The sequence below is a fragment of the Brachyhypopomus gauderio genome, chromosome 5 (assembly GCF_052324685.1).
Source record: "Brachyhypopomus gauderio isolate BG-103 chromosome 5, BGAUD_0.2, whole genome shotgun sequence".
NCBI classification, from domain to species: Eukaryota; Metazoa; Chordata; class Actinopteri; order Gymnotiformes; family Hypopomidae; genus Brachyhypopomus; species Brachyhypopomus gauderio.
In genome coordinates, this window is record NC_135215.1 from 5,645,632 (window position 1) to 5,657,859 (window position 12,228).

The 12,228-nt window shown below is 41.3% G+C and overlaps 1 protein-coding gene across 1 annotated transcript; it reads right to left on the reverse strand.

Annotated features, from left to right (window-relative positions):
• Positions 1 to 886: 886 nt before the first annotated feature.
• On the reverse strand, positions 887 to 11,027 carry LOC143514228 (antigen WC1.1-like). Its single transcript, XM_077005153.1, has 14 exons — positions 10,929 to 11,027; positions 9,367 to 9,675; positions 7,663 to 7,955; positions 7,188 to 7,521; positions 6,740 to 7,072; positions 5,491 to 5,820; positions 4,003 to 4,308; positions 3,759 to 3,830; positions 2,842 to 3,156; positions 2,603 to 2,662; positions 2,334 to 2,477; positions 2,116 to 2,214; positions 1,334 to 1,399; positions 887 to 1,231 (listed from the first exon to the last, which is right to left on the reverse strand). Exons 1-14 carry the CDS (start codon positions 10,984 to 10,986, stop codon positions 936 to 938), a joined length of 3,015 nt encoding a protein of 1,004 aa, XP_076861268.1. The 5' UTR covers positions 10,987 to 11,027; the 3' UTR covers positions 887 to 935.
• Positions 11,028 to 12,228: the final 1,201 nt, after the last annotated feature.

Genomic DNA, 12,228 nt, shown 5'->3' on the forward strand with positions numbered 1-12,228 from the left:
AGTGGGGGAGGATGTAACCTACATGGAATTTCATTAAAAATGATCAAGGCCATTATTAAATAGATGCTGGCCCTTTAAGAGCTTTGCGTCAGTTTACTGTATACTAGTGCAGTTTGCGAGTATGGGGATTGCGTTACGGTAGATTGGAAAGAACGTCACTGGAGGACAAAGCGCGCCTGTCAGATTACTTTCGGCGCGAAATGAGAAAGATCATCACGACGTTGTTGGTCGTATGTGCAACCGTCGTGCTAATTGTGCTTTTTCACCCTCCTGTTAGGTGAGCAGACTCTATGTTGTTGAGTAAATATTAATGTAGTGTGTTGTAATATGAAACAATGTGACTGTGGATATTATTTTTGTATTAATCTGTTCAATTTAACAAGAGTAATAATTTTGGTTACATGCTAGGAGTTGGTTAGTTGTCGCTAGTCAATTCAGTTAACTCTGTTGAACAAAAATATCTAGCTTAACTTTGTTAATGTTAAAATGTGGTCTGTATATATATATATAGTTGAGTTAACTTTGTGGTATTTTGTTATTGTGATTATTTTTGTAAGTGTGCTACAAAGCGCGCCTGTCAGATTACTTTCGGCGCGAAATGAGAAAGATCATCACGACGTTGTTGGTCGTATGTGCAACCGTCGTGCTAATTGTGCTTTTTCACCCTCCTGTTAGCCTGCTGTAAAGTTATTGCTGTGACTGTGTTTGGAGTGAGACGTCGGATAAGAGGATTGAGCAAAGAGCAGTCTACAATGCTCCTCAGTGTTCTGGACATTCTACAAGTACACACACACACACATTCATTATTTTATTTTTTTTTATTTTATTTTTATTACAAATCTGACAACTCGACATCAACAGAAATGTTGGCGTAATTATCCAAGGACACTTGTCATGTACTTTGGACATTCCCATCTGACAGTTGAGATGTATTGTTATGTGGTTTCGAATATTGTGCTGTATATTAATAACTGATGCAATTGCAAGGGTTCATACTGTTTAATTGTTAAAAATTGTTGAGTGACTACAACTTGTGAGGTACGCTCCAGCCCGATAACAAGGTTATCAGGTACAGGTAGTATATTGCTACCAAACCCAACATTAAATTCCTTCACGTAATGATCAACTGAGTTATTCGTCATTATTATAATTGTTGTCCACAGATTGGTTACATGTCCAGCGGTGATGACATCATCATAGTTCTCTGGTGTGTCCTCTGTTGTCATGTCACCTAAGTTCAATAAAAGCAGACTGTCTTTACCAACAGAACAGTCATCCTCTCATAGTGTGTTAAGGATGTAGAATCACATAATCAGTTCATAAAGGAACCCACTTATTAGACCCCCAGTAGTGGTGACATCATCATAATACTCAGCCGGGTCTAGAATCACCGACTTTTCTGGAAAAAAGATGATCAAGTAATTTTTTTTAAACAAGCCACTGTGATGTGAGAATGCTGCTGTAACTCTAAATCTCTGTCAGGACGTTTATAAACTACAGCATGTGACTCTGGTTTGAATATGGGAGGAAGCACTTCTGTAAAACCTCTTCTACAGATGAAATAAATGTTTAACCAGATAGACAGAAAGTTGAAACCATTCCTGGCAGAATATTATAACTGTGGCTCTATTTGGTGAATTCTAATAGTACTAATAATAATAATAATAGTAATAATAAAAACATACATATCAACATAGGTATTGGTGATATAGGACATGCATAATACATATGGGATCACTGCTTTCCGGATTATTTAAAGATTACATGGACACACACACACTTTCTTCCTTCCTCTTTTTTGTGAACTCTCTCTCTCTCTCTCTCTCTCTCTCTCGAACCTGATCTCACCTGCTGCTCTGTGGTTTTCTCATCCTGTATTTAAACTAAAGGTGTACAGGAATAACATAGTTGAGCTTCTCCTGCCTAATAGATGATTATCAGCAGAATTACCACAATCCTCACATGCAGTCAGAGACACTTTCCTCTTGAAAGACTGAACACACATTCAATCGCTTTACTAACATTCTATTATTATTTTTATAAAATCATTTTCATTTAATTTGTGCTGCCCAGTAACATTAGTGATAGATAGAAGGTTCCACACACATCACCCACCCCTTCGAGTAGAGATTCGGGTTCTTTTAGTGATGTATCTGCGGTCGATCTCCTCATAAACTGCCTCAGACAGAGTCTTACGCCTCATCTTAGAGATCACTGGGTGGAATCAAACAGAGACATGGTGTCACTTCAGTGTAACAGAAGACAGACTGAAGGACTAATGATGTTCAGAGAGTGTCCAGAAACTGGACTGTAGATGTGTGAGTGTGTCCTACCTCTCCTGAGCACTCTGTTCTGGTAAACCAGCCCAGCGAGAAGCACTAAGGCCAGAAAGAGCAACACTCCCAGTACCAGTAGGACCGACAGGGTGGACAGATCTACTGGTCGAACTGGTGGAGAACTGACTGGTGTTTGATGAACTGGACATAAAAATACATTTCTGTATTCTATAACATATATTAATGTATCATAATAATAATTCACGACAATGACTGAGAGAGAGAGGAGAGAGAGAGAGAGAGAGAGAGAGAGAGAGAGAGTTAACCTGTAATGGTGGAGGTGCTGGTAGTCGGTGTGGGTGGAGTAGAAAGGAACATAGAAGGGTCTGTAAACAAGCAGGAATGTTCAGACATGCATAAATCATTGGGTCACGCACACACACACACACACACACACACACACACACACACACACACACACACACACACACACGCACACACGCGTGCACACACACACACACACACACACACAAAAATGTGTGAAACTCCAACAAGCTCCTCTGACCTGCACAGGTGACTCCAGCGTCCTCTTTGTGGGAGCAGTCGGTGTGGTTCTTTAGTGAATAACTGCAGTCCCACAGGTGAATCTCATCCCCTCTACACTTCACTCTGTTCAGCCACATCACCCCTTCACCAGCACCAGAGGCAGCACCCCCATCAGCCCTCAGTGCCTTCCCACAGCCCAGCTGTCTGCAGACCACCTCAGCATCCCTGATGTCCCACTGATCACCACAGACGGAGCCCCACACAGCGTTATGGTAAACCTCCAGACTCCCAGAGCAGCTTCCCTCTGCTCCCCTCAGCCTGAGAGGCAGGAGATCTACACACACACACACACACACACACACACACACACAAAGTAGCCAACTCAAAACTGACAACTATAATCAGAACATGTTTGTGCTGTTGTTTGAAGACATGTGAGCACACCTGTCAAGTCTCTGAATTTTGGCCAGGAAACTACTGTATTTTACTCCTCTTTCCCGTCGTCCTCCCGTATCAAAATTTTCCCATAAATTTCCCGTATTATAATATAATACTTTTAAAAAAGGCATACAAGTGCCTCTCCAAAATGAATTATGTCGCTGAGAATGGCAACCTGCAGTAGCCTGAGTGTCAGTTCTGGCGAGGTTAGTGCTGACAGTGGGAACAACCAACCCGAAAAACAAATCAGAGATGGATAATTGTAATGAGAGAGAAGGCGTTCCTACCAAAAAAGGGAAGACGTGTGAAATATAAGGGGTCCTGGACATTGGTTGGGCTGGTGGGAATGCTCGCAGCAACCAGCGGAAATTTTCCCTTATTTTTAAATCTAAAACTTGACAGGTATGCATATGAGACTATTTCTGATTATGGTGAGGACACTTGAGATTCATGCTCTCCTGAGTGAGATGTGGTTCTTCTCTGTGTGTGAGTCCTTACTGGAGCAATGGCTCTGGGAGGGAGAGGAGGAACATCTCACATGTCTTTGCTGCACACCATCATTGCTCCCACCTGTGTGCAGAGCAACATACACAATGCACATCCAAGAACATTCAGGTCTGGAGCTGTATTACATATTTAATGGCATAATGTGCATTGCATTGACTACTGTCAAACAAGCAGATACTTGAGAGTATAGGAGAATAATTTAAACCAGTACAACCTGGAGAGAGAATCTGCCTACCTGAACAGGTAATGTGAGCCACCTCATTATAATTATCACAGACGTTCTGTCCCCAGGGTTCAGATGGGCAGTGCCACAGAGTGGAGTCGTGTTTCCTACATTTCACCTGATCCAGCCAGTTAGGAGCTGATTCCACTCTTGCTCTGGCCACAGACTCCCTGCCTGTTCTTCCACAGTTCAGCTCTCGACAGACCAAACTTACTGTATCTTCATTCATTTCATTCACACACACATTCCCCCAGGATCCATTGTAGAACACTTCCAGATTCCCCACACACCCCTCACTGAGTCTGATCTCTTTAAAATCTGGAGAGAGTAGAAAAAGATGAAAACGACTCCATCAATTAAAAAATATAAGATCTATGTTTCCTGCAGAATAGCTATTTAATAGAGGCATCTCAAAATGAAAGTTTAAGGGGGCACATAACCCAGCAAAATGTTTTTTGTCCCACTATAATCCTGGGTACAAGATCAACAAGCCTTAATCCTTTACATTTTAATCTGGATTGCTGACACAAACAATACCACCATGCAAATACACTTTCTAACTCAAGGGGCATCAAGGAGAGATAGGGTGGACACAGGCTTGGGTGAAATCCAAGAGTCTGAACATGAAACATAACTAACACGCAAAGACATATTAAACACATGGAACAAACCAAAAATTCAACCAGACCAGGTAACAACACAAAGCTGTACATTTAAACAACAACAATTACCAGTAACAGACAAGACCAAACATAGGATATAAAATAGACCAGACTAAACAAGCGACACATAAAAACAATATTGAGGCTGGGTTACAAAACTGTCAGTCCTGCCTCCCTCCAGTCAGTCATGTCTCTGTTTGTTCTCTTATTTTGAAATTCATTGAGTCTGGTTTCAGTGTGTTTCTGTTCACTCCTTGTTTGTAACCCTGTCCCCCATTTAGGGTTCCCAGGTGTTTGTATTTGGTTTCCCTTGATTTCCCCTGTATTTTATCCCTGGTTTCTGTGCAGTCTGTGCTGGTCATTATATTGGTAACATCTCTGTGGTTCATAGTTCTGTCCAGTGATTTCTGTATGTAAGTCTGTTATTGTTGGTTTTGGTTAACAGTATTAAATATGAATGACTCTCTCATGGATTTGACCCTTGCCTGTTTATATGACCCTGATTTTGGATTTCCCTTCAAAACACCTTGCTCTGCTCAGCACATGCGTCCACCTCCTCACTTCCAGCTGCCACAAACGTTACAAAACATGAGGCGGGACTAGAACATGCATATGGTTAACAAAATAAAACATACATGATTGACATATAACTAACTGTGACACAGTACAGGCACTACATTTCCCGTAATGTACAACTTGACAATTGCCAGTATTTGAAAGCAAATCAGCCACACACAAGACAAGATTATGTTTTAAGGCTCACAATAAAGAACAAATAATGTGTAACAGTGTAACAACACAAGGTAATATGAAATAGCTTAACATGTAAACACTTCACCTGAACACACCACTCCTACGTCCTCTTGATGTCCACACTCATCTTCTCCACAGAGCTGATAGCTGCAGTTCCACAGAGACGTCTCACTCCCCTCACACTGCACCTCATTCAGCTGTATGGGTCCAGTTCCAGGACCAAACCAGGCTGGTACCGGGACACTGAGGGCCACTCCACACTGCAGCTGCCTGCACACCACCTGGGCGTCCTCAATATCCCATGAGTCATCACACACTGTCCCCCACAAACCACTGAGGAAAACCTCCAGCCTCCCTGCACAGTCTCCACCAGAACCAACCAGCCTGATGGAGCTTTGGGCTGAGTTATACACACCTACACACACACACACACACACACGCACGCACGCACGCACGCACGCACGCACGCACGCACGCACGCACACACACACACACACACACACACACACACACACACACACACACAATTGCAGCTTAAGTGTCCAAGATGGTTCAGAGCATTTAACTTCTGAGGTGTTGTTAATACATTAAATTGTTTTATGGAAATTATAATTCCAGGTCAAGAGTCATAAATCAGCACACAATATCAGGCCCGTAGCCAGGGGGGATCGAAGGGTTCATTCGACCCCCCCCCCCCCCCCCTCCCGCCCCCCTCCCCCCGTACACACATGCCCCACAACATAGGTAGGCTATTCAATGAATGAATTGTTAATCTCCTGTGAATATACAGACGAACAAATAAGAACAGCAACAACAGACTCACAACAAACTTATAACAGTGTTGCCAACTCTCACGCAATGAGCGTGAGACACACGCATTTGACTGTCTTCACACGCTCACACGCTGCTTCACACGCTCACACGCCACACATCCGATTTCTCACGCTGAAAAAAATATCTAGTTTATTTAACTCCAATCTACATCTATGATTCAATGAGTTACTAGTTCGCTCTGGCGCCAACCACTGGTGATCGATCGCTTTAGGCGCAGCATAGAGGAAACGTATAAGACGTATCCCCCACCTCTGTCAACGTTTGACAAACACACCACCACCCCCCCGCCCCCAAATCAATTCTCACTCCTAGTGACTTTGAAAAGTTGGGAACCTTGATAGAGAGCCAAATGAAGTCCACTTATTTGGGGAAAAGATCCCCCCATCACAATGCTGGCTACGGGCCTGAATATGGACACATTTTGAATATCTGGTACCCTAATAATTAGGTTATTAATACTGTTCATATTTGCTCAATTATTTGCAAAATGTAACACTTACCAGAGCAGGTGATGTACAGCTGTTCCCTGGAGCTGCAGGAGAAGTTGAGGAGTTTTGAACTGCTGCAGTTCCCCAGATGAGCTTCACTCCCAGAACAATTGAACCCCGTCACACACATGTGGCTGTGTTGTTCAGAACCGGATGGAGAAGAGCTGGAGAAGTTCAGCACAGAGCCACAGCCCAGCTGTCTGCAGGCCACAGAGGCCTCAGACACACTCCAGGAGTCCAGGAGAACTCTCCTCCAGTCCTGGATGAAGAAAACCTCCACCTGCCCCTCACACTCCCTCCCTCCAGACAACCGCACTCGCCCCTCATGAAAGACCTGAGAGGAACCTGCATGGGAATACATGTTAGTAAGCTGTTTATTTTAGCATGCAAAATGCTATAACCATTTAATGTTGTAGGAGTTTCTATCACTATCATGATGAACATGAGTGGAGGATCTCACCATTACAGATTACTCCAACATCCTGTTTATGAGAACATGCTGCTCGACTCCATGATGAGATGGGACATTCTGACAGGTGTGTCTCGTTCCCATGACAATCAAACACATCAGCCCAGATGCGGCCACTCCCCTCCCCAAACCAGTCCGCCCCCAACACAGCCACAGCACTCCCACACTTCATCTGTCCACAGAGGACACTGGCAGCTCTCATATTCCAGCTTCCCCCACAAACTGAGCCCCAGTCACTGAGGTACTGGAGCTCCACTCGACCAGAACAGGAGTCCCAGCCGTTCACCAGACGCGCTGCTGTGTGACCTGAACACACAACTGACAACTTAGTGCCACAGCATTCAATTCATGTTTATTAACATTATACATGTACAGTATGTAAATGTACAGCAGACAATATACAATCTAAATACTGTAGATACAAAGAGATAAATATTCATACATAACCTGAACATATCACTCCCACATCATTGTCATGGGAACACTTGTTTCTGAGTGTAGAAGATGTTGGACAGTAGTAAATCTCAGATTCGTTGCCTCTACACTGAAGCTCCTCTGTCCACATCTGGCCCTCCCCTCTGCCAAAAGCAGCTGCTCCCAGCACCTCCACAGGAAGCCCACAGCCCAGCTCTCTACACACAACCTCTGCATCCTGCTGGTCAAAGTCAGCATCACACACTGTGGCCCAGGTCTTCCCATGAAGCACCTCCACTCTCCCAGAGCACAGGTGAGGGCCGTCTGTAAGTCTGATGATCTGACCTGTTGAATGAAATAATTTTAATAATAATCACACTAACCATAGAACACAACAGTGATAAATCTGTATAAATCTTCCTGGTGATGATATAAAGATTACTAAATTAATAATTAAAATGAATGTACAGTCTATCTCTCATATAACATTCTAAAATCATTCTAAAGTTCTAATAACATTCTGGTCAAAAGTGTTTAAAGACCTCTTAAAACCACAAAACAACTTTACTATCTCACAGCACCTGTGAGAACCATTTGTACAAGTGTACATACATAGACTGAAACACTCCATCAAAACACAAGAACATTGTGAGACTGTGTTCAGGTATTCCTAAGTTAAATTACTGTATCAGAGACCTGTTACAGGCCATTATTAAGAATGATATTATATTATAATATTATAATAGAATGATCCAGACATGGGAACAAGTCACTAAGTTGCATGTAACAAGTAAGTCTCAAGTCTTCACAATCAAGTCTCAAGTCAAGTCCCAAGTCAATACAATCAAGACTCGAGTCAAGTCCCAAGTCAATACAAGCGAGTCTCGAGTCAAGTCCCAAGTCCTAGTCAAGTCACCAGATGTAATGTAATTTCAATATTTAACACAATTGATGCAGTTGATTAGTAGTATATTAAACTGATTCCAAGTCCAAGTCCGTAAAGGTAAAGTCTAAGTCAAGTCGCAAGTCTTCAGTGATGTTGTCGAGTCAAGTCACAAGTCATCAGTATAGTGACTCGAGTTGGACTCGAGTCCAAGTCATGTGACTTGAGTCCACATGTCTGGAATGATCTACTGTATATCACAAGACCATCAAGGAATAATGAAATCCTTGTAAAACGTTCTATAGAACTACTAAGTGAACGCACCTATTTAAGTTTTACATTTTACAGATCAGAATTAAAATTCTTTTTATAGCTTAATCAAAACAATCTAAGTAATTAAATTGCTGTGTTGCAAATTCTTTTTTATTTCACTATTATTACTTCATATGACATTAATCTCAGTAAACAAGCAAGTGTGACCTGTGATGTTGGGTGCGTGGAGAAGGACAAGGCACGGAGTCCTATTTACCTTTGCACTAACGTTAAGTTTATTATTACTAAACACAAAGCACAGACTGTGCATGTTGACCATAGACATTTATAGACGTGAATCACTCTGACAAAGACGAGCACGGGACACTGCATGAACACACATTAAATAGACAAACCACATAAGCCCCAAGTGATGACAAGACGAGCCACAGGTGAGACCGATGAACACGCTCAGACACAACCACACCAACGGAGATCCACAGACGCAGATGACTAGACGTAGACAACGTAAACACACGCCCAAAGGGGAGGGGTTAGGGGCTGTAGCGTGACATGACCAAACTGGTGTGATGGTGGGAGGAAGATTAAGATACAGTTTACCTGAACAGATGACTCCAGCATCTTCTTCATGAGACTTACATATTTGATCAAAACGACTAAACAAACAATCATCCAGTGTGGATTCTGATCCCCTACAGCGTACATATCCCTCCAGAATTGGTCCTGATCCTGGTCCAAAGTGAGCGTTACGGACTGCTTTTACAGCCTCCCCACAATGCAATTCTCTACACACCACTGCAGCATCTTCTATATCCCAGTCATAACTACACACTGTTACCCACTGTCCTTCATGAAGAAACTCCACTGTCCCAGCACAACGGCTACCACCATCCACCAACCTCACACTGCCTGTATGAGAGAGAGAGAGAAAGAGAGAGAGAGAGAGAGAGAGAGAGAGAGAGAGAGAGAGAGAGAGAGAGAGAGAGAGAGAGAGAGAGAGAGAGAGAGAGAGAGAGGACTTAGGATGTTAGGACCATGGTTAGAATTCTAGCAGCATCTAGAGGAAGAAACCATAAAAGCTGCTGATTCTAGTTGATCTGCTTTACCTCTGAAATGAGAAGATAAAATCTTCATTTATTCAGTTATTCCAATTAGTGTTGAGGTGGCACAAAAGTAATAAACAGTGAGAGTTCACATGTATCTACTGAATTCAGAAGTGCACTTGACTTGTGTCATTAGGCATTTCTATTTGTACACAAACCAGGAAGAAATGGTGCCATCACACATTAGCACAATGAATGTGAATGAATGCTGGACTGAAAGAGGGTTGAACACCTTCAGTTTTGCCCTGATGAAGTGGAGACTGAAGGTTTCCTGAACTCTATCAGTGTACTGTGCAGCTATTGAGTCCAGTTCACCCTCCTCTTCATCCTCCTCCTCCTCCTTCTCCTCTCTGTCACAGTCTCTGGAGAGTCCAGCACTCACCCCACTACACACTCCACTTAATATACCAGTTTATCCAGCCTGTTCACACTGGTGATCACTACTGTCACAACCAGGTCTGTTTAATGGCAGAGTTGAGTCACATTTATGGTATCTGATATAACAATTTCTTAATCCGTTTTCCTAAAGGCAAGATTATCTGTAACACTTTGCAAACAGAGTGAAATTGAAAATACATCACATAAAAAAAAGTTATGAACAGCTGATTTGAACTTAGCAAATTTCACATAGATTTTAAATAAACTATATAACTTTATAAGATATAGTTGATTGTATCAAAGGAAATGTTAAAAATTTAAGAAATAAAATATTTCTAATTAAAAGTGAAAAAGGTAAAAAGTGAAAATAAAGGCAAAATAATTTAAAAATGAAAATGAATGAAAGTGCAATTTAATGATGAAAATTTAAATGTCAAAACTAAATTACAATAACATGTGCAGTGCTACTAATCTGAGTTAAAGTCTTGGTCAGATAAAATTGTTTTTAGTACAGAATTAAAAGCATCTAGTGTCAGGGCTCTTCTAATACTCTCCATAAACTGGGTCCATTAAGAACAGCATGATATCTAAATGCTGCCTCACCATGCTTAATCTGTACCTCACGCAGGAATTGATTAATTCCTACTGATCTGAGAACGTTTGGTATAATCGTGTTCTTACCAGCACTAGTGAGTGAGACTGTGGACATCAGAAGAATTAAAGTCAGACAGCTGTCCATCTCTCTCTATCCTGCACACACACTGTTATACTCAAACGCAGAAAGTACAAGCTTCACCTCCGCTCCCCCAGAGAGAATGAAGGAACTGTGTCCCCTCAGCCCCTAGAGAGAGATAGAGAGCTCCCCACAGCCACCAATCACACTCACATTAACCTTATTAGACAGAGAGGGGAAATCATCAAACATCTTCAGTGTCAAATCAGAGGAGACATTTTTGACGTGCTCCATATATATCAAAAGAACGTCAGCGCTGATGAACAGAACTCCACCTCCCGTCTCTACAGGCATCTGACTGAGGAGAGTGTGGTGAGAACGTCACCAGCATACAGGAGACTGATTTTAGAGAGAGGAAGCACTCAGTGTAGATACAGCTTTAATGACACCTGCACAGAGCTGATCTGAACACTGATTAATAACTGACACAGTTAAACCATAACAACAACGTTTGTGCACTACAGAATAATAGTGGATTGTCACTCAGAATAAACTATTGTTCAGAATAAACTAAACTAACCTTTTACTATAAACTAAACTATATCCAATTATTAATCAAATGAATATCATATTTAAAGCCTTATCTGAGAAACATGATGATTTGTTTTTCATTATTTGGTTATACAGAAAGCACAATATAAACAAATTATGATTGTGTAAGAGAAAATATTATTTCCTAATCACTTATTCATCACATTTTTAAATGTAATATGTGTTAACGATCTACCAGTTACGTAAACTATTCGACCTTTAAACACTTAGAGAATTTTCAGATATTGTCCACAAGATGGCATCAAAGGATCATAAATCCTGCAATCTTATTTTTGACACGCATATGACAGTGTGCATGACAGCTGACGTCACTGCCGACTACTATGTTCTCCCATGTACCTGGAAAAGTAATGAAGAAAAAATAAACAGATTAAATAAAATTTTACTTAATACACATAATAATAATTAACAAATTGATACATTTAATTCAATTAATTCAAAAGGTTTATTTTAATAATTTCGTTTTAAGACATATCATTTGTATTCAAAACGTGATTCTTTTTTATCTGTTTTTCAGTAACACCAGATATTTTAACTGTTCGATCAAAACTCTCCGAAATGCTGCGCATGCTATCTGTTTCCATTATAAAAGACGCTCCAATGCATGAAATGTGCATAAATGTAGAGGAAGAAAAATGCACAATGATTAGGCCTATATTGTATTCATACAATACAATATTGTAGACGTTTTTAAAT

Bases quoted from the DNA above. Each gene is read 5' to 3' on its own strand.
- LOC143514228 (XM_077005153.1), bottom strand. From the start codon at position 10,986: ATGGACAGCTGTCTGACTTTAATTCTTCTGATGTCCACAGTCTCACTC. The intron at 5,821-6,739 runs GTAAGTGTTACA...GTGTGTGTGTAG, and splicing joins GCTGTACATCACCTGCTCTG to GTGTGTATAACTCAGCCCAA. The intron at 1,232-1,333 runs GTGGGTTCCTTT...TATTGAACTTAG, and splicing joins CACTACTGGGGGTCTAATAA to GTGACATGACAACAGAGGAC.